Here is a 27,630-nt window from a genome sequence, read left to right as displayed (position 1 = left end):
TAAATATTTGACTAAATTCAGGGTCTAATAAATAGAGATGGCAGGTCTGAAGTTCATGATGTATTTACTTTAAATCTGTGTCCCGGGAAGCAGGTGAAGAAATTGACCAATCAGACTGCAGCAGGCTAACATTATTTAGAAGAGAGTAGACAATGGGGGATGCGTGAAATAAAGTGACCAGCTGCTGCAATAAACAACAGTAAGTTATTATTAGTTTATTATTAATATTTCTGAATATCAGTATTAGATCTGTTAGGTAAACTTTCACTTTGACAGGTCATATTTATATCTTTATAAATATATTGTATTGCAGAGAGACCTTTGTTCCCACATTACAGTCCTTGTTTTGTCAGATGTCTGTGTTTTTAATTTGTTGCTTAATAAGAAAACACTAAATGATTTTCTCTGGATTTTGTACATTAGATTTGATTTTAATAATATCTTTCTTCAGTAATATCTTAACCTGGCATACTGTGAACACCTTTCCAGTTTGCTAATATCCCCTTAGTGACATAAAGTAGCACACTGGAGGCATTGAGTGAAAACATGCCAGAGGTCCACGTTAGAATTTAAAATTCTTTGGCAGTACTGAAGCAGTTTGGGACACTTACAAAATATTCTTAAATGGAGATATAGGATCACTGTTTATTAATAAATTACTGTTCATTGCATGCCTTTTTTGTACAGTTACATTCAGTTTTGCATTCCTGGCCACAACACAGCCCTTCAAGTAAACACAGGTAATCATGAATAGAATATAGTAAAGACAAAAAGTAAGGCATTCACAAAATGATAATTTCATTTATTATAAATGCTACACCTAAATTTCACATTTTTACACAAATTACAGCTGTAGCCTGAAAGGATCCATCATGTCGTGGAATGTGTTGATAATTGGGCTGATTTGGATACTAATAACAGGGGGCTCTCCACCACCAAGTAAAAATCCAGATGATCCACATGGAAGCAGCCCCGGAGGTCAGTTTGATTTTATTTTATTTTTTTGTTGGCATGTAAATGTACACACTTATCAAACTGTTAAATGACATATTCCAGAGAGGAAAAATAATCTTCTAAAAGCTAAACAGTTGTTAGAAGTACAAAGAAACTGATATCATCAAATTTCTGCTGTCCCTGGACCATTTGCCTTTAGCTTTAAACATCTTAAAGTAGTAAATGCATGAGAAAAGCATACAAAATCCACAATGTCAAGAAAAAAAATGATGCTGAGAAGAAATACCTCTGCCTTCCTTTAACTTTATAAGGTAAGTGTTATCAACCTTAGGCCAAGTGGAACCTGGTCCAGGTATGAGCCAATGTTGCTGCAGGGTGTAGCCACAGCATTAAGGTGCCATAGGCATCAAAGAAACAGGCAGCAGGTAGGAATATCTGACCATACTTACTTGTTTTTATTATTATTTTCATTTACTCAGAGATATCTGACAACTTCAATGTCAGCATAATGATCAGTTAAAACAATGGTACATATCAATTTCCTCTTGGTAAACAATGGTATTATTACTAACTATATGCTGATTAGAGACCAACATCCCCAGACTTGTTAATTTTCAAAGGAAGAAATTACAAACATGTTCTAAGGAAGCAGGTAGTTCTGTTATCACAATACTACACAGTGAGTTGATGAGCTACCAATCAAAGCAGTGACTGTTTTATGAGCGAGGTAAATATCTGTGTCCTCGTAGATGGCTACCAACAATAACCTGTAACAGGATTACTCAGAAAATTGGCCTTTTCACTCATCCCAGTCTCAAACAAAAAGGTGCCTATTGTCCCTTCATCTATTGGCTTTTCCATTTATTATTGACATGAGTTTTTTTTTCCTAAAAGCAACACGCAGAAATGTCCTTTTCTTTAAAATACCAATTTCTAGCCCATTACATAAGTCTATTTTAAAAAGACATTTGTGCTAACTGAGGATAACTTTATGATGGACCCCAAAAATGAACAGCTAAACAGAGGTGTTTCACAATTTAAGGTCCCTTATGCATTATGATTACATCTTGCCTGAAGAAGGGGCCTGAGTTGCCTCGAAAGCTTGCATATTGTAATCTTTCTAGTTAGCCAATAAAAGGTGTCATTTTGCTTGGCTTTTCTCTACATTCATAATGGCTAACACGGTACAGCACCCTAGTACTACAGGTCCCTTATGCAGCAACACTACCCATCCATCCATTCATTTTTGCCACTTATCCTGGTCCAGGTCACTGGGGCAGCAGTCTGAGCAAAGATGCCCTGACATCCCATTTCCTTGCTACCTCTTCCAACTCCTCTGGGGAGGACACCAAGGTGTTCCCAGGCTAGTTTAGAGATATAATCTTTACAGCATGTCATGGGTCTAAGCCAAAGTCTCCTCCCAGTTGGACATATCTGAAACACCCTCCCAGGGTGGCACCTAGTAGGCATTTTAATCTGAAACCTGAATCATCTCAGCTGGCTTCTTTAGATACAGAGGAGCAGCGACTCAACTTTAAGCTCTTCCCTGAATGTCAGTGCTCCTCACCCATTTATTTAAGGATGAGCCCAGACACCCTGCGAAGGAAACTCATTTTTGTCGCTTGTATCCACAGTATAGTTCTTTTGGTCATTACCCACAGCTTGTGGCCATATAGGTTTGCCTATTGGCTCAGCTCTCTCTTCACCATGACTTCCAAGTGAAGCATCCACATGACTGGAAACACTGCTCTAATCCGCCTGCCAATCACCCACTCCCTTTTACCTCACTTGTAAATAAGATCCCAAGATACTTAAACTCCTCCAGTAGAGGAAGCACATGTACTTGGGGATGACATTCCACTTTTTTCGTCTGAAAACCATAACTTCTAACTTGGAGGTGCTGATTCTCATTCCAGCCACTTCACAATTGATTACAAACCTTCACCATGCATATCTGAGGTCACAGCCCAGTGAAGTCAGCAGGGCCACATCATCCACAAGAAGCAGACATGTGTTCCTGAGGTCACTAACCTAGGCACCCTCCACTCCTTAGCTGTGCCTAGAAATTCTGTCCATAAACATTATTAGCAGAATAGTTGACAGAAGGCGGCCCTGGCACACACACACCAGGGTGTCTGGCTTACTGTCAGCAATGCAAAGCAAACTTTAACTCCTGTCGTACAAGGACCTAATAGCCCAGATCCCCATACTCACAAAGCGCCCTCCACCCCCAACAGGGCACCACAAGGGATGTGGTCAAATGCCTTTTCAATGTCCACAAAACACATGTAGACTAGTTGAAAGTAGTTGCAGAGACTACCTGCATGGGAACTAAAAGAAGACAAAGAATATGTCTAACTGCAGTTAGATAAACATACGAGTTGAGACACAAAAATAATTGTATTGGTAAAAAAAATATTTATTAATGAATTACAGCATTCTAAACATTGTCACCTTTTATATACTGCCCCTTCTGATCTCTACACTGCTCCATATGTATCTTCCATTGATTGAAACAGTGCTGGAAGCCTTTTTGCTTGAGGCTCTTCAACAAGCTTGCCATTTCTGTCTTCACTTCATCCATTGACAAATAAAAAATGTGTTCTCTTCAGGTCACTTTTGATTTTCGGGAACAAGTAAAAATCACAGGGAGCTAAATCGGATAAATAGGGTGGATGATCGAGGACCAGAATGTTTTTTGTCAGTCAAAAACTGCTTAAAGGAACAAGCATTGTGCACGGTAGCGTTGTCTTGTTTTGTATCGCTTTTTTCACCCAACATTGTCACGGCAACTTATGTAGCGATTATTGTGCAAATACTGACTGGGCTATTCATACGATATACCTAGCCGGCCAGTGGTTTGAGAGGGCGTGTAGAAGGGGATATAGTTCTATGATTCACGTACGTCCGTCCGACCTCCAGACAGTTATCCAGGAAAGCCCCAAGCCCAGTCCAGTTATTTCTGTATCTCACATCGTATGCAACTTTGTAAAGGCTGTAGAGCAGCCACGAGGAAGAACCAAGAAGCCAATGGAAGTCCTAGCAGCTCCTCAAGACTAGCAGCTCTCTTTGTATTAAGAGAGGCAACTGGACTTTCCACGGCATATCACCTTAACTTCCATGAGGCCAGAGATCCTCCTTGCCTCAGAATGAATAAACATTATCATTCTTTTGGAGCTCACAGTACCATGGGAGGACCGACTGGAGGAGGCCAACAAGAAGAAGAGGGCCAAGTATAAGGATCTTGTCCCGGACATCCATAAATAGGTATGGAAGGCAAGATGTATGCCCATCAAGGTTAGTTGCAGGGTTTTTTAGAGCCTTCATTCTATGGAGCTTTCAGAACACTTGGTATCATTGGGCAGAGGAGAAGAGCCATGAAGAACATCAGCAGGAAGGATCATGAGATGGCTCTAGAACAGGAAAGTAAGCCCATGGGGAGAAGCAGGTGTCACCTGAGCACCTACAAAAGTGGAATCTTCTTGGGGCCACCCCCACTCCAACTAAAAATCCACCAAAAATATATAAATAAATAATACTGTCAATAAACAAAGAGCACACCTCACAAACTTAACTATAACTTGTAACGTTAAATACAAATATAAAAAAAAATCAAAATTTGAAAGTGAATTAATAAGGATTTCTTCAGTCTCTTTGTTGCTTATCACAAGAGCACACATCTACATTTTCTGAGGATAAAGTCATCTATGAAATCATCACATGACAGCTTCTGTGCAGAGGCTGAGTTGATGTCGATGATAGCCAAGCTACTTATACATTCTTGTGTCATGGATAACTGAAGTATGTTGAGATGAGCTTAAGCTTTGAAAAATTTGTAACTGGGAGGGTTGTTGCAATCCAGAGGGCGACTCATAGAGCTGGACTTCAATGGTATTTAATGGTGATAATATATCAATTGATTTGTTTCCTTTGTAAATGAAGGCCTAATTAGTAATAATAATAATAATAATAATAATAATAATAATAATAATAATAATAATGGTCTATCAGTGTGATATTTTTCTTTATTACAGCCATAGCATCACTTGTGACATGTGGCATAACAGCAATACTGCTACTACCACTACTACTACTACGACTAATAATAATAATAATAACTACTATTATTAATAATAAGATAATAATATAAAATATAACTACTACTACTACTACTAATAATAATAATACATAAAATATTACAACTAATAATAGTAAAAAATAAAACCTACTAATACTACTATGTGCTTAATAGTGAAAATGAAGATGAATATTTAGATCTTTTAAAACTGAATGTATGAATATGTCAACTACACTTATGAATTTATCTAAACTTAATTTTGTCCTTCCAGTTACAGCACAGCAATAAGGCATTAATTAAATCAGTAATGCTAGCTGCCAATGAAATTAACCAACAGTTGATGTTAATCTGAGCCAATTGCTCTTTTTGTTGCTTGTTTGTAGTGCTTTCCCACAATTCAGCCAATAACCCGCTAGTAAGTCAGGGAGCCGTGTGTGTTGGTGAAATTTACAAACATGTCCTAAATACAAAAACACTCAGAACAATTCATATGTCAACTAACATTAGCAGCCTTAAACAACATGTGTAGGTCTTGAGCTCTATTTGATGGTAATAAATAATCCACAACCACGTGTCTGCTTGGTACTGTAACATCAGGTAATATCTTTTAAGTTCTCGATATTGAAATTATACTTAATCCAAAAAACACTAGCTTTAGTGTAATGGCAATTGATGTAGCATTAGCTAGCTTTCTGGAAGTTAAAAAAATTTAAATTTCTAAAATGCACCTTCAAGTGCAGCATGAGCCGCTTCTTTATGCTTTCGATTTTTTTCATTTCTGTGCTCCTGACTGGTGTTGGTTTGAAACCATCTCATTAATAGAAAATTATGAGATCATTTAACTATCAACAACATTAATTTAATGATTCACAAAACAGCAATAACCCAAACAGAGCTCTGCTCCATTGAGGAGGTTGTCTCTTTGCATTATACTTTAGTGATGTTACGTGGTGTGCTCTGTTACAGTATATGGTTAAGATTAGAGTTGTGGGGGAGTTATCTGGCTCAAGTCAAATAAACCAAGTTGCAAAAATGTAAAATCCAATTGGCTCTCCAGCAGAGCTCTTGAATCATAAAGGTCTGTGAACCGACATTGGTCATCTGGTCATCTGCATATAGAAAGGGATGGCTTTGCTCTCCAGTAAGCATACAGATGCTATAACAGAACTAGCAAAATAAATGAAAGCAAGAATGGGTATGATTAATTTAAAAGTCTTTGAATGTTATTTAATTACTGTTTCTCACGTTATAAGTACTGTTTGCTATTTTTTGCATGATACTGTTTTATCATGGTTGTGTCCAAATTATTTTGATAACAATATGGTTGTTATACATGTGAACAGTGTCACGCTGTGAGTGTATAATGATGGTAGCACACTGCATTGGTATCTTCACAAACAATCACCAGATAATACCCACACCAAAGAGCTTTTATGTCCGGTCACTGTTCAGGGATTGCATGTAGAAAGTGGCCCAATTCTACAAGTGCACAAAGGGACTACATAAGAAAGGGCAGAGCAGACTCTTTTTTTCCTTAGGAGACTGCATTCTGTTAATGTGAGAAATGACTTCCTCCACGTCTTCAACAACTCTGTGATGGCCACTGCGATTTTCTATGCTGTGGTGTGATGGGCTCACAACATCACTTTAAAAGAGGCCTACCCGATCAACAAGATAATTAAAACAGTAGGCTTAGTTATGGGACCCACACTGGATCCTCAGGAGAGAGCAGAAGAGGAGAGATGTAAAACCAAACTGAGTGTTGTTATGAACAATGCTGCACATCCTTTCTCTGACACCCCAACACTGAGGACTTTCAGTCAATGAATCACTCAGTAGAAGTGTGTCACGAAACATTATGGGGGCTCCTTTACACCAACAGCAAAATCTCTGTTTAATACCTGATTGTGACTAAGACATAGTGACATCCGGCGCCGCCGTGAGTGGCAGCCTTTTCAGCAGCTCCGTGTATGACTGTATGTGTATGTGTATTTTTCTACTTTTATTTTTCTATTTTTATTTATTGATCACTCCTATTACTTTATTTTATGTGGATTCGTTCCCTGGACACACTTACTTTTACAACGTGGGCATGGATTTTTTGTGAATTTCCCATTGGGATTAATAAAGTATCTATCTATCTATCTATCTATCTATCTATCTATCTATCTATCTATCTATCTATCTATCTATCTATCTATCTATCTATCTATCTATCTATCTATCTATCTATCTATCTATCTATCTATCTATCTATCTATCTATCTATCTATCTATCTATCTATCTATCTATCTATCTATCTATCTATCTAAGACTGCCAAGTCACAAGTTTTCTTTCTTTGGAATTTTCCTGCTTTATAGTCATTCCGATGTGTTTTCAGATGAAAGTGTGTGTGAGTATTATTTATTTACTTATCTATTTACGTGTTTACTTATTTAAAGAGCTTCTGTAAAAAGTCAAATTTCCCCCAGGGGACAAATATAGTTCTATCTATCTATCTATCTATCTATCTATCTATCTATCTATCTATCTATCTATCTATCTATCTATCTATCTATCTATCTATCTATCTATCTATCTATCTATCTATCTATCTATCTATCTATCTATCTATCTATCTATCTATCTATCTATCTATCTATCTATCTATCTATCTATCTATCTATCTATCTATCTATCTATCTATATAGATTTAAAGGCAACAATTTGCCCTCTCACATTCAGTGTCAGCAGACTGTTAACATTTGTGCTCTGAAAAGATCACATAGCACTCTTGTTACCGTGTGTCCTGTGTTTTCTTAGTTAGTTTTACTTTTACTGCTCCTCATTGCTAACATTTTTGTTTCTTTAGGTCCTCCTTCTAAATTCAGGGAGTTTGTGGACAAAAGCAATGAAGCTGAAAAGCTCATTGCAAGTGCCAGAAGGTAAGGATTGAATTCAAATTGTTCTAAAAAGGAGTCTTAAATAGTGTGTAGATAGAGTGTGTGTTAAAGCCAATTCAAATCAAAGTAATTTATTCTTGTTAAGCATGTCCTAGCTCATAATGAAATCTATATATTTAAAATTCAAAGTTAACTTACTGACTGACTGACTAACTACCTCATTTCTAAATACACTTTATCTCATTCAATTTAAAAACTGAAATTTAGAAGGATTGTACAATTAAGCAGTATTTATCCATTTTACATGTTACAACCAGCCCTCGCGAATGAATCGAGTTCGTAAGTCAAGGGTCCACTGTATTTGGAATCTTTTGTGTCCCAAAGTGAGACATGTGTTTAATGACTTTGTACCATAATTCAGGATAGGTTTCTCTGTTTGGAATTTCAGTACAGACATCATCAGCAGTTAATAATTTTTTTTTGCAAAGTAACCAATAGATGCATGTTAGGTAAACCCCGTTTTTGAAATTCTTTTGACTTAAACTTCAAAGCCTTACGATATTAACATACTTCTGACATATCACCTGTGTCCATATATATTCGATCTCTATTCGCCTTTTCGTTATTTCTCCGAGTAATAATTTCTCTTTCTTTGTGCTAATGCGATGTTTGCTTTCTTTTTTTGACGCTGTCATTTTTTTGTGCTTTCATATTCTGTATCTTGCTCTGCATGTGTTTCGCGCCTACGTTTTTTTTGAGGCTTTTGAATTCCAATTTTCATTATCTCTAACCTGCTCTGCATGTGTTTGGCCACCTTGTTTTGTAACCTTCTTTATGATGTTTTACTTTGTTTTCTACTCTGTCTTTTATTTCTGACCTCGCTTTATCCTGCTTTTTTTTCAGTGATACCTGGTCCGTGGTGATTATTTACCCTTTTTCGAGTAATAATTTCCATTTGTTTACGCTACTGCAATCTTTACTTTCTTTTTTTTATACTTTCTAATTTTCCTCATTTCATATTCTTTAACTTTTTCCACATGTGTATCGCACCAACATTTTTTTTTGAGCCTTTCAAATTCCATTGTTTTCATAATCTCTAACCTGCTCTGGACGTGCTTTTTTTTCAATTCCACTTGTTCCGGGCTGATAATTACTTTCCTTATTTTCTGAATTAGCACCTAGATTATTCTTTTTCTTTTTTGTCTCTCCAATGCTTTTGAGTCTCTTTCTTCCGCGCTGCTTTCTTCTTCACTTAGTTGTCTATGTTTCATCTATAACGTATTGTCCTTATACGCTTTATATGCGCTGAGAGCCCTGGATCTGTGTGTGCTCAAAGCCAAAACACGACTGAGCGTGTTGCTGCCCGTGGTCTTATTTGGTTGTATGTAGGGCATGTCTTGCAAGAATCTCATGTTCTACATCATCGCGAGACGCTCTGTGGCCAATCTCTTTAGTCTTGCGGGTCTTTTAAGTGTCTTCGGTGATCTTAACGTGAAGATCACGTCTTGATGCCCTACTGTTTCTCTGCAGGATTTTTTTTTATAATAGAGAGATAGTATTCCAACACAATGGTGTTAATAAGGAAAGATCTTTGATCCATTTTTGAGTGACTGGGATAGATGTAGTTACGGTAGTCACGAAGTTGAGTGTAAAGAACAGAGATGCATTTAGATAGATAGATAGATAGATAGATAGATAGATAGATAGATAGATAGATAGATAGATAGATAGATAGATAGATAGATAGATAGATAGATAGATAGATAGATAGATAGATAGATAGATAGATAGATAGATAGATAGATAGATAGATAGATAGATAGATAGATAGATAGATACTTTATTAATCCCAATGTTTAGTGGAAGGCGAGGGTGAGAAAAAGTAATCAAATAATGGGTGGCTGGAAATGGGGGCAGAAAAACTTACTCCAACATCCTGAGAATGGATTTTATCTATAAATAGAAAAAAAAGGAGGAAGGAGGAATAGAATATTTGTCTTTCAGAGACCAAAAAGATACAAGCGAATTCCATCAAACAAATCGCCGAGTGTGCTGATACCACTTGAAGCCCAAAGTGGGAAAGAGATGGAGTGCCCACCAATGTTGAGAGAGCTGTTGTGAAACAATGGTGTGAGGGAGTGTGGAACCAAGGTGCTTTTCCTCTTTGTGCCAAACATCCATCCATCCATCCATTAACCAACCCGCTATATCCCAACTACAGGGTCAAGGGGGTCTGCTGGAGCTAATCCCAGCCAACACAAAGCGCAAGGCAGGAAACAAACCCCGGGCAGGGCGCCAGCCCACCGTAGGGCGCACACACACACACTCACACACCAAGCACACACTAGGGCCAATTTAGAATCGCCAATGCATCTAACCTGCATGTCTTTGGACTGTGGGAGAAAACCGGAGTGCCCGGAGGAAACCCACGCAGACACGGGGAGAACATGCAAACTCCACGCAGGGAGGACCTAGGAAGCAAACCCAGGTCTCCTAACTGCGAGGCAGCAGCGCTACCACTGCGCCACCATGCTGCCCACATCTGTTGTTCATTTCTTTAATTTTTTTTATCTTTTATTGAATTTATTTAAAACATATAACATTCCATACAATCAAGTCAAAACTTAACAAAACTAAATTCAAATCAACCCCCACCCATGCTTCATTTCTAATTTCTACAACGTTGGCATGCAGGTTGGAAATTTTTCTCTGGATTGTCCCATTCAGGTTTGCACTTAAAACACCATTCTGCTCAGAGGCAAAAGCTTTCAATTGGTTGACAACCAAATCACTTTGATAGTGGCTTCCACCGAAGTTTTCTGGGCTTTCTTCACTGGGCTTGAACGAGGAGAGTTTGGATGATTCTGTTGACCTGAATGATCCATGAAAAATCAGCAACTGTTTAGAAAGTAATGTTGAGGCTTTGATGAGAGATTTATGAGGGTAATCCACGGAAAACGGAGTAATTGCATCTTTAGAAAGCAGCCATATGCCACCAAGAGTTTTCCGTGAGCTTTTAATCAAATTATTATTCTGAAGACCAAGGAATCTGTTTCTGATGTTGTATCCAGCAGGGGGTGTTAGCTCCCATGTTGGAATGAGTTCTTTTGTAATTGCGGCGTGTTAAATTACCGGAATCTATATAGATATGATACAAAAAGGTGATATCCCTCCCTTAGTGATACAACGGTAAGAAATCACATAGTAAAAATAACTTAGCTTTGTTTAATGACGGCTTATGCTGTATAACAGATGAAGGAAGCCAATGGCAAGAACCCATTTCAGGTGGTGGGAGCCCCATTTGTAGAGTCTGCCATTTTCATCGCTGCATTGGAAGGATTTTCAGGATCGGATGACGTTATCTCCCATCCATCCGTCGGCTTCAAAGGTGTGCATGGCAATGTTTCAAGGCTTTAAACTCTTTCTTCATGTGCAGGCCCCCACTTCGGTGAATAATACAATTCCAAACAAGGCAAAGAGGATACAATTTCATGTTGACTCTTACAGACGAAAAATAGTATACAACTGTTGTCGGTCTGACTGCACGTTTCCCCAGCTGTCTTTATCTGTCTTGTCTTATGCTTTGCCTAGCAGTTCTAAATGATGAGCCCCTTTGCTAAATCTGGCTCTGTGCATGTGAGCAGAAAGAAATGTAGATTTATAAAATATATTTGTACAGAGGAGAGTGACATATTAAACTTATGTTCTGATTACAGATGTTGGCTGTTTTTTTTTTTTTTAATTTCATAATGCAAAACATTTGTAGAATATTCATATTATGATGTTATGTCAGTTTGCATTCCTTTGTGCACTGATTTTTCGAGGACCTTTTTTCGATTGTTTGCTTTGCCATTGTTAGGCAAGGTCAACCGGAAGTGTGTACCGTGTGACATCAAAGGCATAAAAGGTCAGCATCATGCAGTTTTGGGTGCATAAAATTGCAGATGCCATTTACAAAGACTTTTAAGTGTGATTTGTCTTCACTTGTGTTTTTTAGCAATTCTCTGACTGAGGTTTGCTAAATAAAAATTTGGTTTAGTGTTTGGGGTTAGACATCATGGTTATTTGATTTTTTTGGTGTTGAACTTGGCCTGTCTTACTCACTGTTTCATTTCCTGACCCTTTCATTGAATAAAATCTTAACTTCTAGGTGGCAGAACAATAGAATTCTGCTTTTCAACTATGTTTATGGTTTTACCGTCTCTGTTTTGGTGACAACATGACTTCTGGTTAATGACTCCTGGTAATTGTAGTTTAGGTTTCGCTTGTAGTTGACCTCTTACGTTTGACTCAAGCTTACATTGCCAGTAGGCAATTCAGAAGGGACATAGTAGGTCCTTTGTTAATGCTACCAATACAGCAGATCCCCTCTGGATACTTGTGACTAGTGTGGAAGACTATATAACTGGAGGTGGTAATAAAGACAGGCAGGAGGACACGTCAATCAGTCTTCTTTACTTCATATATCTTGCAAGAAGTAATACACTCAAAGAGTCATGAACACTGGCTTTGCAATGAGTAAGTGTTACAAAGAGGAACTGGTACTGTGCCTTTATATACACTTCATCGATCAGATCACAGTTCCAAGGAATTCATTATACGAGGGGAAGTCAAAAAGTAAAGGGATTGTTTTAATTTCTCTTTCCAGAGTTTGGTAACACTGCTTGTATCCAGCGCTGAATGAGTGTAGTCGCCAACACTTCTATACAACATGTAACTCTTATTCCCGCATTATTCAGACAGTCCAGACCTGGCTCCAAGCGATTTTCATATGTTTGGACCATTAAAGGAAGCGCTAAGGGGAAGAAGATTTGCAAGTGATGAAGAAGTCATTGATGCGGTGCAAAATTGGTTGCAGATGCAACTGAAAAACTTTTTTTCCGACCGAATCAAAAAACTTGTGAAACGTTGGGAAAAGTGCATTAAAGTCCAGGGAGGTTATGTAGAAAAATAAGGTATGTTTCACATTTCTATCATTAGAATAAATGCCCCTTTTCTCAAATGTCCCTTTACTTTTTGACTTCCCCTCGTATAAGCAAAGGATCTTTAATATTATTGGTTACATTCAGTTGGTGACAGGATTTTCCAAATGGAAATAACTTAAATGGTCACAACCGACCAGGTCCACTAGGTCCATCAGTTCCATTGGCCTAAGTGTGCCTGACCTCTTTAGGTGTTAAGAGTGCCCTGCTGCATGGAGCCTCGGCATGTCCACTCCGTCTTGAACCTTCAGCTTAACCTCAAATTTTCTTTTTAGCCCGACCAGCCTGTCAGCAGGAAACTGAGTCTAACCAAAACAAGCAGCAGGCATGCTCTAAAACAGTGTTTCTCAACCTTTAAGTATTCATAACAGTTTTAATTGCGCCCCCCTAAGGTTTTTTTGAAAGGAGCCCACTAATACCAATTTGTTCTTTTTTAATTAATGATATATCATAGACTGCGGTGGGTTGGCACCCTGCCCGGGATTTGTTCCTGCCTTGTGCCCTGTGTTGGCTGGGATTGGCTCCAGCAGACCGCCATGACCCTGTGTTCGGATTCAGCGGGTTGGATAATGGATGGATGGATGGATATTTCATAGATGCATATTTTATTATACCTACTTAACTTTTATCGACATTTATCTAACTCTATATTTATTTTTCTAGTATCAGAATGTAGTTTAAGTTAATTTGTTTTGGTTTCAATCTTGTTTTCTTTTTTTCACATCTTCGCGCCCCCCTTTCTGTTACTTCGTGCCCCCCTAGGGGGGCCGCTCCACAGATTGAGAACCACTGCTCTAAAAGATCATTTTTTCTTAACTGTATTTGTTTTATATTGTGAAGCCTTGCTGTTTCTTCTATATTAGATAATACAGTCACTTAGTTGCCTTTCTCTTAATAGCTCAAACCTTTATCATAGAAAAATACCAAAATAGTACCTCAGTTTTTAAGCATAAGCTCAGAAGAGTAAGAGTCAGCACAAACCCAAATGTAATGTAGCCAATTTCTTTTTAACAGCGCACCTACATTGCTTGCTCGGTGTGCACCGAACCAGGGTTCAAATTCAACTTTCACACTGGCACGACACAAGGGATCACAGATGAAAACACAAAAGGAAAGAAATGTGAAAAGAACATTGAAAAGCATAAGCAGGTCTTTTTATTTTTCATCTGGTGAATTGAGGAGAAGACATTGTTGGCCTGAAGAAGATATGGATGGTGTTTTTCTTGAAACTTAAGTGTATTGCATCCCTTTGATTTTAACGTTTTGCTAGTGATATTTTTCAACAAACATTTAATAGGACATTTTATTATTCTTGCAAACTCACTGCATAATTGGTGTTAATGTGTGATTTGATTCTTGTAAATTGTTCTGTATCACAGTTGTTTGTGAACTGAGGATTTTTTGTAAATAGTTCAAGCATTGGGGTTTTGTGTTTTTGATTTATACAGTTGGATGCAAAAGTCTGGGCACCCTTGGTTAAAATATTTGTTACTGTGGATAGTTAAGTGAGCAGAAGATGAATTGATCACCAAAAGGCATAAAGTTAAAGATGACACATTTCTTCAATATTTTAAGCAAGATTAAGTCTTTATTTCCACCATTCATAGGTACAAAATACCAAACAAATGAAAAGGGCCTGAAGTAAAAATTTGGTCACCCAGTATGGTCAGTACTTTGCTTGGGGTATTTGTTGCAAATTTGTTCTTGCAAAGGGATTCTAATTCTGCAAGATTCTTGGGCCGTCTTGCATGCCCTGCTCTTTTGAGATCTCTCCACAGATTTGCAATGATGTTTAGGAAGGGGGACAGTGAGGGTCATGGCAAAACCGTCAGCTTGCACTTATTGAGGTATTCCATTGTAGATTTTGAGGGATGTTTCAGATCATTATCTTGCTGTAGGACCCTTCCTCTTTTTAACTTTAACTTTTTTTACAGATGGTGTGATGTTTGCTTCCAGAATTTCCTGGTATTTATTTGAATCCATTCTTCCCTCTATACCAATGACATGTTCCCTGTGCCACTGGCTGCAAAACAAGCCCAACACCTGATAGATCCACCGCCATGCATAGTAGTGTTCTATTCCTGGAATTCTGCACCCTTTTTTTCTCCAAACATACCTTTGCACATCCATCCATCCATACATTTTCCAACCCGCTGAATACGAACACAGGGTCACGGGGGTCTGCTGGAGCCAATCCCAGCCAACACAGGGCACAAGGCAGGAACCAATCCTGGGCAGGGTGCCAACCCACCGCAGGACACACACAAACACACCCACACACCAAGCACACACTAGGGCCAATTTAGAATCGCCAATCCACCTACCCTGCATGTCTTTGGACTGTGGGAGGAAACCGGAGCTCCCGGAGGAAACCCACGCAGACACGGGGAGAACATGCAAACTCCACGCAGGGAGGACCCGGGAAGTGAACCCAGGTCCCCAGGTCTCCCGAGCTGCGAGGCAGCAGTGCTACCCACTGCGCCACTGTGCCGCCCCTACCTTTGCACATTGTAGCCAAAAAGGGTGTTACCAGTGTCTGAGGAAAAGCCTACCAGAAATGAAAAAAACATGTAAAGTTCATGCAGACAATGAGCAGGCATGGTATTTGTTTCGAGTGAGATGGAGATGGCAAGTGGCCAAACCATCTTGTGTGTTATTTCACATTTTACACAAATAATACAGTTCCCTCCATAACATTTGGGAGAACAACACATTTTTCCTTGATTTACCCCTCTGCTCTACAGTTTCCGATTAAACATCAAACAGTTCAGATTAGACTAAAGTGAACATTGCAAACTTTCATATAAGGGTATTTACAGACATTTTGTCACACTGTGTAGAATTGACAACACTTTTTCTACACTGCCCCCTCCTTTCAGGGCACCATAATGTTTGGGACACAGCAATGGCAGGTCTATTAAAGCCGTCACATTTAGGATTTTGTCGTATATCCCACATAGACTCATAGACATCAGCAGGTGCTGAGGATCTTCTCTGGTGATGCTCTGCCAAATTTTTAATGCAGCCATCTTCTGTTCCTGCTTGTTTCGTGGCTTGTTGCCTTAAGCTTTCTCTTCAGCATATGGAAGGCCTGCTCAGTTGGATTTAAATCCTGTTACTGGCTTATCCATTCAAGAATATTCTCATTTTTAGCTTTGACAAATCCTGTGTTGCCTTAGCAGTATGTTTGGATCATTATTTTTTTGTAGGATGAAGCACCATCCAATTAATTTGGAGACATTGACTGCAGTGGTTCTCAACCTGTGGGGCGCGCCCCCCTAGGGGGGTACAAAGTGAAAAAAGGGGGCGCAAATGTTGCCATATGTGGCGTAATTCCGCTATTTGTAGGGAAGTTTAAAAACTTGTCGCAGTTTATCGGCAGCACAAAATATAGGAATAAATTTTATTAGGGTTTCAAAAAGGGGTTTAGGGGGGCACGATTAAAACTGTTATGAAAACTCAAATACTTAAAGGGTCGCAAATACTTAAAGGTTGAGAAACGCTGATTTACTGGAACTTGAGCAGATCAGATGTTTCGACACACTTCAGAATTCATTGTGACACTGCCATCAGCAGTTCCATCATCAATGAAGTAAAGTGTGCCAAGACCTGTGGCAGCCATACATGTCCAAGCCACAACACCTCCAGGACCACGTTGAACAGATGAAGTGGTCTGCTTTGGATCTTGGGCGGATTTTTCTTCCCCACACGTTGCTCTTGCCATCACAATGATGCAGGTTCATCTTCATCTCATCTGTCTACAAGACCTTTTCCCCAAACTCTGAAGGCTCTTTTTTAAGTTCTTTGTCATCTGTAGTACTAGGGTGTTGTACCATGTTAGCCATTATGAATGTTGAGAAAAGCCAAGCAAAATGACACCTTTTATTGGCTAACTAAAAAGATTACAATATGCAAGCTTTCGAGGCAACTCAGGCCCCTTCTTCATTCTTCTGATTCTGATTCTGATTCATTCTTCTTCTTCTGATTACATCTTGCCTGAAGAAGGGGCCTGAGTTGCCTCGAAAGCTTGCATATTGTAATCTTTTTAGTTAGCCAATAAAAGGTGTCATTTTGCTTGGCTTTTCTCTAAGTTCTTTGTCACAAACTGTAATCTGGCCATCTTGTTTTTGTGGCTAACTAGTAGTTTGCACCATGCAGTGTGTCTTCTGCATTTCTACTCATTAAATTTTCTGCTGATACTCGTCTCCGACGCACACACATCGGCCCCTTGAAGACTGTTTCTGATCTGTCAGACAGGCGTTTGGGGCTTTCTCTTTACCATAGTGAAGTTTCTTCTGTCATCAGCAGGGGAGGTTGTCCTAGGCCTTTCAGTCCCTGGGGCAAATCAAGGAAAAATGTGTCTTTGTCCCAAACATTATTGAGGGCACTGTCACACTCATTACGAATGTACATTACCCAACATATACAAACATATTTAACCTCTTACAGGATCAAAGGGTTTTCACAATGACTGCTTTTTCATATACTTTGTTCTCTTTGTTTCACAGCTATGCGGACAATCTACTGCCCAAAGCCACAGGCTCTGAAAAATTACAGGTACAGTTAACATACAGCAACTCCCCTTTTCTTTTCTTTTCTTTTCTTTTTTTCATGGATAATTTTGCAAAAGGTATAAAAGCAGATTATAATTTTACCATTCCCATTCATGTTATTTTGTGTTGTTTTTGTATGTTTAGAATCCAAAAAACATAAAGTTAAAAACACTACAGTTAAAGAGGTGCAAACTCACCCTAAAAATGAACAGCATTGACATCACTGGCAGTAAAAAGGCAAAAAAAGTTAAGAGATCTGCATGGGATGACATTAGGGTGCATTAGCAAACTTAATCATTTGTTTTTCAAAGCCAGACCATCTTTGAGTTATGTTTTTTTAAATGGCAGTTTATTTGTCCCAAGAGGGAAATTAGCTTTTTTACAGAAGCTCAACAAATATAACAAAAAAACAATAATAACAACAGCATAAATCATTTCATGTATAGCCCAAAATCACACACGGAATGCCTCAATGGGCTTTGGCAGGCCCTGTTTTTTGGCTGCCTCCACAGCCTTGACACCTTAAGAAGACAAAACTCCAGGTCAGGTCAGGTTGGGGAGCATGGAGTGATACAGCGTGTTGCTGCACCCAACACATGACGAAACAGCTCAGGATCCTGGTTTGGCAACCTCCCCAGGCAGACACATGGTCCAGTCCCTGCCTCTGGAAATGACCATCGAATCTCCCACAACGAAGTCTTATGTGGGCATCCCCTTAGTCTGGTCCAACCATTCGGGTCCTCAACAATCAGGATCCTGTGAGCCGGATCACCCTCGGGGAATCGCGCTTCATGGCCATAGTGCTGTAGCTGACGCTCCCTAAAAATGCAGTTAATGTGCCTCAATTGGGACTCCAGGAGCAACTGCTCATTTGACACAAAGTACCAAAGGAGTCCAGTCTTCATCTTAGGTCACTGGACAGCGTCCATGTCTCGCAACCATATATCAAGACAGGAAGCACCAGAACTCAAAAGACTTGGACCTTCGTCCTTTTGCATAGATATTGGGAAAACCACAAGCCCCTTTCTAGCAACCCCATGCTCTCCCAATCTGTCTACTGACTTCATAGGAAAAGTCACCAGAGACATGAATGTCACGGCCAAGGTAAGTAAACCTCTCAACAAGGTCGACACTCTCTCTGTGCAGACAGACACACTGCTGATTGCTGTGCCCAAGAGGTCATTAAAAGCCTGGATCTTGGTTTTTATCTAGGACACTCGCAAGACCAGACACTCAGACTCCTCACTCAGTCTCTCGAGAGGCCTGATCAGAGCCTCCATTGACTCCACGAAGATCACAGCATTGTCAGCAGAGTCAAGATCCGTGACTCTTTCTTCACCAACAGATGCCCCACAGCCACTGGACCCCATGATCCTTCCCAACACACAGTCCATGCAAGCATTGAACAGAGTAGGAGTAGAACACACCCTTGATGAACCCCAGAATCAACTGGGAAAAACACAGAGGTTCTGCCTCCACTCTGCACAGCACTCACAGTACCAGTGTACAGGCCGGCCATGACATCCTTCAACCTCGAGGGGATCCCGCAAAGTGTCAGGATGTCCCACAGGGCAGCTCGATCAACTGAGTCAAATGCTTTACGAAGATCAACAAAGGCTGAACGGAAACTCTACCGATATTCATGTTTTCACTGTATGAGAACTCTTAGTGCCAGGATGTGGCCGATGGTAGACTTCTTAGGCATAAAACCAGACTGCTCCAGTCGCTGGTAGGTGAACAAGTGATCACGGATCCTATTGAGGATGACACTAGCAAGGACCTTACCCGGCACCGAGAGCAGTGTTATCCACTTGTAGTTGCTGCATTCCAGGCGATCACCCTTCCCTTTCCACATCGGGATGACATGTCCCGTTATCCAGGCAGTTGGGATGATGCCTGTCTCCCAAATGGAAGCAAAGATTGGAAGACAAAACTCCCCAGTAAAAAACACTTGTAGAGAAAAAAATGAAGGAAATCTTGAGAAAGACAATTCAGAGAGAGAGAGAGATCCACTTCCAGATTAGTTGAGTGTGTAGTGGGTGTCAAAAATGGTGTAAATACATCATACAAAACAGAACACAAGTGATCCTCTTTACAGAGCTAGATCGTCAATCTATCATGGCCACCTTAGAAACAACAAACTACCTAAAATAAACTCAATGATTACAAATAAGAAGAAATAAAATCTTCTGAGCAGTCCCAATGAGGAATTATGCAGGCATATTGCTGGACCCCAAGTCGCGTGTCGCGTTTCTTGTCGCAATTCTGCTGAGTGATTTATTGGCTGAAAGTCCTCCGTGTTGTTGTGTCACAGAAAGGATGTGTAGCTTTGTTCATAATCACACTCAGTTTTGTTTTAATTCTCTCTTTTGCCTTCTTAATCAGCTTGTTAAATCAGTGGGCTTCACCTGAGGACATGTTAAACTATTACAGTTATACTTGTATTTATTTTGTGCTAGGAAACCACCTTTAAAAGTTGTTAATTTCTTCAGCTGCATTATGTTTACAACAACAACATTTATTTATATTGCACATTTTCATACAAAAAAAATAGCTCAAAGTGCTTTGCATAATGAAGAAAATAAAAATAAAAGACAAAGTAAGAAATTAAAATGAGACAACATTAATTAACATAGAAAAGAGTAAGGTCCGATGGCCAGGGAGGACAGAAAAAACAAAAAAAATCTCCAGACGGCTGGAGAAAAAAATAAAATCTGCAGGGGTTCCAGGCCACGAGACCGCCCAGTCTCCTCTGGGCATTCTACCTAACATAAATGAAATAGTCCTCTTTGTATTTAGGGTTCTCACAGAAGGACTTGATGATGATGGTCATGCAGACTTCTGGCTTTTAATCCATCAATGCTGGAACATCACGGTGCTTTGAGTAGATGGTGGTGGCACAGGTCTGAAATGCTGCCATTTTAGGATTTTGTGCATAGTCATGCCCTAATGATACAACTCATGAACAGGAAGTGACCGTATAAAGGACTATTCAAGATTGCTTAAAACTTAGCAACAATATGAAATTTCTTTTTGTGACTTCTGGTATTGAATTTACCTCACTGTCTCTTTTTAACTTTGATTGGGGCTGTGATTTGTCTATTTTCTCTTGTTTTCTGACCACATCTTTTCTCCTGGTCTTTCCTCTTTGACTTTTTTACTGATTTTCCTTGTCAGTCAGTACAAGTCACAAGTCAGTGTGAGCTGTATTGCTTCTCAGTTGTCCCCAGTTTGTTTAGCTTGAGACAACTAATTTGTCTGGGTTTTGATGTCACTTCATGTCTTTGTGTTTACTGCTGATGTCTTCACTTTTGTGAACTGATGCTTGCTATTTCCAGAATTTTCAGAGTGTGTTCTTCAGAGCAGTGCAACAGGGGAACCATTTTGGTTCCTGAAAGACCCATCCATTTATTTAGATCAGTAACAAGCGCTATACAATGAATAACCATGAATAGATGGTAACAGATTTGTGAAATACCAATGGGTCTCGCTGAATACGTCCAGTAACACAGACTGAGTCCAGTTTTAATTAAGCTGTTAGTGTCCTGCAGACCACCATAAATGAAAGATTTTGAATGTTTTTCTGCATATTGCAAAGTTTTTCAAAACACAATGAACTAACTTCAAATGTAAAGAACTAATCCCAGAATTAGTCATGCAATAGTACTATGGTGATCCATACAACCCAGTAAAGAACCACAAAGTGATTTTTAAGAGTGTAGGTGAAAACCAAGCAAGTTGTTGTTCAAATCTAGTATAATTATGACAGGGAATCTAGTGCCTTCTAACATACCTCTTTCAAAGCTCTTATATGTTTAGTCTGTTTGTTGTCTAAACTTCTTTACATAGCAATGTCTGCACCTATAACACTAACATGGAATGAGTCGATAGAGACAGACAAAAAGCAGGTAGAACCAAGAAGCTGGACATTAAACATGGTGTCTTTTTCTTCATTACTTGTATGCTTAAGTGTATACGTTTATACATTATTTATTAACAAAGTGTCATTACTGTTTAAAAACACTTTGTATTGAGACATTATGTTGAGACACTTTTTCTCCTCACTTAATCAAGTTTTAAAATAATCTGAAAATGTCTGCATTTTTTCTCTATTCAGAAACTAAACATTGTCTTGGAAGAAGGAAAAGCAGCAAAAGACCTACCTGTTATGGACAGTACTGACCACAGGGTCATTCTTGTCTTAGGAGAAGATGAAGTCGCAGTGCAAGCTGGTAAAGACTATTACGAAAAAGAATACCATAAGACTGGGACCAAAAAAACTCTTTTACAGTGGCGGGACAATGCCATTCATTTGGTTAAAAGCACACGCCAAAACCACCTTGATGTGTCCAAGGACTCCAAACTGGTCATTATCGGACATGGATCTGTGGCCGATGAGATACGAATCAATGGTCTAAATGCTGATGAACTTTCTAAAGTCATCCTTAGTCTTAAAAATCAAAATTCCCCTCTACACTTCAGGTCAAAGTCAATCAAAATGATAACATTGCTCTCCTGTGGCACTGGTGCTGGGAATGAGGGATGGAAATTTGCAGAAGATTTTCTTATCCACCTGCGTGAAAATTATTTAGAAGTTGGCAGAATCTCCGCTTTCAAAGTTGGAATTGCAGTTCTACCAACTGGAGAAAAAGTAACAAGAGGTGAGGACAACTGGCTGAGACACAAGTCTGACCACAAACTGATGGCGAAGCTGGGGGAGGATAATCGGCTGAAGGAGGTTCAGACCTCAGTGGGACAAGATGAGGGATGGATATGGATGGGGGAAACATCTAGTGAGCCAGAAGGACTGGTCAATTACCAATTTAAAATGTTTGACAGAAGTAAAAAATCCTATTGCAATTTGAATCCTGAGCAGACAGATGACATACTGGCCATAAAAACCAGACAGATATTTGAAAATGCAAAAAAGCATCCCACTAGTCCAGAAATTTCAGAAAGAGATGTAATAACCCTTACAGATGATGGAGTTAGAGTGACAGAAAAAGTAAGAGTAAGAACAATAAACAGCATAAATGACCTTTTAAACCAAATACAAGACTTAACTGAGGAGAGTCTAACGGAGAGACAAAACATGATAATGGTAGAAAAAAACAAAGACTTATTGTCACGTAAAGGAATTGCAATTAATGATGATGTAAATGAGAACTGGAAAAATATTAAAAATGTTATAGAATCAGATGTCGACATTAGACATATGTATTACGGAATAACAAATAGTCTAAAAAACAGGAATGTTTACTTTCAGTTTGGAAATTACGTCCTAAAAATGAATTTAGAAAATTTTTACATAGAGTCTTATGGCGTACTTGACAATAATATAGCGCTTCCTGACAAGCATAGCGTGGATTATCCCAGCTTTGATACACAAATGGGTCATCCTGATGAATTTGTTAACATGGCAAAAATGTGGGTGCAAGGGCAAAATACTGAGCTGGCAAGCCAATTTTCAAATTTGAACGTGTATGATGCTATGGCTGTTATTGCCACTCATGTGTCAGAAGTTATAAGAAATCCTCAAACACATTTAATGAATAGAATGCTGTGGGATTTTAGTCCAAACTGGAAACAATTTCGAAGTCTTAATCCTATGACAAGAGGGGGTTCTTGGAGCACAATCCACACAGAAATAGGGAATAACTATGAGCCAAAAGAAAAGATAACAACTCTCAGTCGTAGTGTTTTATATAACTGGCTTAAAAGTATAAAAATAAGAAATACCCTAGAGTTCATTTTCCGACAATATGATGAAATAGGTTTAAGACCAATGACTAATAATGAAATGCAAACCATAATAGACAATGATATAATTCCAACTTTGCCTTCAGAATTGGCTGACTCTCCAAATATTAAATGGAAGCCAAGCACACAATTAAGATCCTTAGGAGAAATTTTCACAATGAAAGATATGATTTTGGAAAAGGCTTTTCAGCCACGGCTGGCCATTAAAAATTCTGAGGTAAAATTTAGGTTTATTAAAGAAATGCAGCAAGTTATTGACAAGCATAGCAAAAAAGACAATGTTTTGTATGAGCCTGTGGCAGACTCCATTGAAGTGGAGGGAAATGTGTTAAAAATGAGACTGAAAAGATCTGGAGATGTACGAGTCACCAAACAAGTCACAGAAGAAATAAGCGATATCACTTTGAGCTCCAAAGACACACTAGAGGCTCAACTCCATAATCTTGAAGGAGGTTTTACTGAGAAACCTGGTGCAGTGAGCAGAGTCGGCAATGTCCTTGGCATCTATGGTACCCTTATGGGATTCAAAGCAGCAAAAGACTTTTTTCATCAAGGCAGAAATGTAGAAGGAGGAATCTCACTGGCTCAAGGAATTCACGGAGTCGGAGAGCTCACCCAAGTCAATAAGGCAGTTTTTAAAATGCTCCAGAAATCAACAGATCAGGCTTTGACGAGGATAGCACAAAACCTTGAAAACGAAGCAGCTGAAAAACTTTTAAGTGGGGTTTCGAAAGTGGGTGTTCTGGCCGAATCAGTTCCATTAATTTCCATAATGTTTACAGGATTTAATATTTACGAAGACCTTAAGCAAGCAAGTCCAATTGGTTATGCGGATGCTGCACTTGACACCACAATCCTTTTAACAAGCCTGGCAGGACCTGAACTAGAGCCTGTGGTTCTTGGCTTGATAATCATTCGACTTGGCATTGACTCGTTTTACCACGAAATTAAATATGAAATTGACTCACTCCCCCCAGACGCCACTGGCGAGGAGCGATTCTGTGCTGTTATGAAGGGAATTGGCCTTGGCACAATAGATGTCCTCGTAACTGTTTATGATGTTTGGTCCCAGTTTGCTGCTATCAGCCTTGCTTGGAGAATTCCCAAGCTTCGTGAGCAACACATTAAAGACAAGGCACTTCTTGAGGAGCTGAAACACTCTGAAAATTATTATAAAATTATAGAAGAAAGGAAGGAAGGTGGCTGCTATAAGACAATTGATTTCACGGCAGGGAAATATTCTTCTTTAGGTGGGGCTTTTGAAGTACAACTAGATGATAAGAACTGTGTGACTATAGCCATGCATGATCCAGTCAGTCAAGCAAGAATTGAAGAAACACAATGTCTCAGCCTGGATTGTGAAGTTAATGACATTGTGTTAGGAGTAGGTGAATCAAGCCATTTCCAGCTAACCAAGAAGACAGAGACAATGCTGTTCTTCATTCCTGTTTACAGTGCAGACATTATTAGTGGCTACAAGGATGACGAGACAACTTTGTTTGGCACCTACAGGGGAAACTCAAAAGCAAACCACTTTTACACAGTACAGAAGCTACCGGAAGGTTTTAAATATACGCTGAGTAATTATCAGTATAACATTTATGGACAAAATGGTAATGATGTCTTCTATGTGGGTCCGCAGAGAACCTTCACCCAAGGAGGAAATGGCCAAGACGTGTATTATATTCCAGAAACTGGTGGAAATATAGTCATTGACAATCTAGCAGAAGATGGCTTCACAGATCTTATGATTTTTAATGTCCCTTTTGAAGAGATTTCTGCAAAAAAATTGAGAAATGATCTGATGATATTTTATACAAACAGTCACTATGTGATAATTAAAAATTGGTTTCTGGGAGAACAATATAAACATATGAAATTTGAAAGTTCAGAGTCATATACATTTCAGATTGGGGAAACTAGACCTGATAATTACATTCATATTAAAATAATTTCTTTGGATTTTTCTTCTTGGCCAAAGGCGAAAATTGTCAAGTTACGGAATAAGCCATTTGAGAATGTCATCGGTTGTACCGGAAGCAAATTTGATGATACCATAATTGGCAATGATCTACCTAACGTTATATCAGGAGGACTGGGTGCAGACTATCTTGAGGGAGGGCAAGGAAAAGATATTTATTTCATAGCAGCAGATGACAGCTGTAATGTTCTCAACAACTTTGCCTCAGATGCTGAAACTGATGTGGTGAAAATCGATTCTGATTTCCACAATCTCCGTTTGAAATCTGGTGAAGGGTTGGATGTTATGTTATTGGATGAATTTTCCAGAAATACAAGTTGCATTATTTTGAAAAATTGGAGACGTGACTGGAGGTGGCAGCATGCAGTTTTTATGACCAGAGACTATTACACATTCCAAATTTCAAACAAGACTGACCCTGGCAGTATCGAAGGACTTTTAATAGATTACACGGATTCTCCCAAAGGAGTCATTGTAGACCTGGAATCGTTAGATGGAAGTGACAACATCGTAGCCATTATAGGATCTCCATATGAGGACAAAATCTATGGAAATAGTAAAGCTAATTTTCTAACTGGAGGGAGCGGAGATTATCTGGAGGGAAGAGGACAAAGTGATACATATGTGGTTCAATGCCAGGAAAATGGAAAAACAATTAAACTTAACAACTTTGACAGCAGCAGGGAGCAGGATGTTTTATTACTCTCTTCAGACTTTAATGACTTGCAGTTTTTAAAATCAGGTAAGGACATCGTGATTCAACATCATAGGCAAAATGGCTGTGATATTCTATTGGTAAATTGGTTACAATCAGAAGACTACCGGCATTTATTGATTAAGACCAAAGATGGTATCATGTTTATACTTGAGATTAATAATTCCAAAATACTTCCTCGTGTGCAGATTATTGATAAATCAAATTCCCGTGAAAAAGTCAATCTGATTAATGCAACTCCAGTTGATTTGTCTGATACAAGAACAATTATAGGGTCTCCAGCAGATGACCAGATATTTGGCAATGACCAAAGCAATTACATCGACCCAAGGAAAGGAAATGCCTTCATGCAGGGGGTCAATGGAAGAGATACTTATGTGCTCAATGGAGTAAAAGGAGATCAATACTTAATTAATAATTATGCCGAAGACTTAAAAATTGACATCTTAAAATTTGGAGCTAAATTTAGCGAAATATCCATTACGCTAAAAGGTGAAGATGTTCTGTTGTCATCTAGAAATCTGACATGTCTTCTAGCAAGTTATGCCTCGGGCCAAGCAGAATATCAGCATTTAGCAATCGTGAGTAATGATGGTGTGACATTTACTCTGTCAGACTCTAAGTCTTATAATGCAGTTCCTTTAAATATAGACATGGAGATGTTTCAGGATCAGCACTTGAACCTCACAACTGGTCCTTTCTCCTCTGTTACATCTGTCCATGGTAACAAATATCATCCAAATGTAATATTTGGTAATCAGCTGAGTAATTCACTTCTAGGTGGTGATAAATCAGACTACATACATGGGAATGAGGGGGATGATACAATTCATGGAAAAGATGGAACAGATTATTTATCGGGTGGGCCAGGGGATGATGAAATCCATGGAGGAGATGGTGATGACTGGATCCTTGGTGGAAGCGGGAACGATGTAATCTTCCCAGGACAAGGCAAGGACAGAATCCATGGTGGGCTGGGAATCGATACCTTGCTATTTTCTGGGAATCATGAGAAGCAGACCGGTGTGATGGTCAACCTAGATACTGGATATGGAATGGGCGCAGATGGTGATGGTGACCTATATTTTGATATAGAAAATGCCTTTGGTACCAGCTACAATGACATACTGATAGGCAATAACAATAACAATCTCTTGAGTGGAGACCATGGAAATGATATTATTGTCCCTTTAGATGGAGATGACTTCTTGAGTGGAGGAAACGGACATGACATTTATTACTTAGCTGGGGCATCAGGATTAAAGATCATTGACAATTTCTCAACAGACCAAAATATTGACCTAATCATTGTGGATTCCTTCACTATGCAAGATTTTGAAGTGGAGAAAAATGGCCTTGATTTGGTGTTACATGTGAAGGCTAAGGGGAAAATCAATTTGTTTGGTCCACTTTTGATGAAGAACTGGTTTAAAAGCTGTGCATACAGAAATATTCTAATCAAGCTGGATAATACATATAACATGAATTCATTTTATAGAAACTCCTGTTAGCTATGTGAAATATAGCAAAATTATAACTTTGTTTTTAAGAATGTAAGACATAATTACAAATACGGATGTAACACTAATATTACCGCAGGACATTTTGACCATATTCTGTTATGAAATGAAACATGTCTTTCAATGGCAATCATGTTTAAAGAGTCTGAAACAAAGATTTTGGATTATGTTACATGGGTCTCAAATAAAATTATTCAATCTGA

At 38.9% G+C, this 27,630-nt stretch overlaps 1 protein-coding gene across 2 annotated transcripts; it reads left to right on the top strand.

Moving 5' to 3' along the window:
- Positions 1-75: 75 nt before the first annotated feature.
- On the top strand, positions 76-27,630 carry LOC114664859 (uncharacterized). 2 transcript variants are annotated; one of them, XM_028819157.2, is made up of 5 exons: positions 76-199; positions 851-978; positions 7,886-7,958; positions 17,407-17,455; positions 21,569-27,630. In XM_028819157.2, the coding sequence occupies exons 2-5, from the start codon at positions 873-875 to the stop codon at positions 27,416-27,418; spliced, it is 6,078 nt and encodes a 2,025-aa protein (XP_028674990.2). In that variant the 5' UTR covers positions 76-199; positions 851-872; the 3' UTR covers positions 27,419-27,630. The 2 variants fall into 2 exon arrangements, with proteins under 2 accessions (XP_028674990.2, XP_051780782.1); XM_051924822.1 differs by lacking the exons at positions 76-199; positions 851-978; positions 17,407-17,455 and having other exon boundaries at positions 7,884-7,958.

This window comes from Erpetoichthys calabaricus, chromosome 1 (assembly GCF_900747795.2).
Source record: "Erpetoichthys calabaricus chromosome 1, fErpCal1.3, whole genome shotgun sequence".
NCBI classification, from domain to species: Eukaryota; Metazoa; Chordata; class Cladistia; order Polypteriformes; family Polypteridae; genus Erpetoichthys; species Erpetoichthys calabaricus.
Note: the sequence above shows the minus strand (reverse complement) of the source record. Positions and strands in the feature narration are given on the sequence as shown.

Excerpts from the sequence above, each read along its gene's own strand:
- LOC114664859 (XM_028819157.2), top strand. The coding sequence starts at position 873 with ATGTCGTGGAATGTGTTGATAATTGGGCTGATTTGGATACTAATAACA. Across the intron at positions 979-7,885 it reads ACATGGAAGCAGCCCCGGAG|GTCCTCCTTCTAAATTCAGG; the intron begins GTCAGTTTGATT and ends TTGTTTCTTTAG. Across the intron at positions 17,456-21,568 it reads CAGGCTCTGAAAAATTACAG|AAACTAAACATTGTCTTGGA; the intron begins GTACAGTTAACA and ends TTCTCTATTCAG.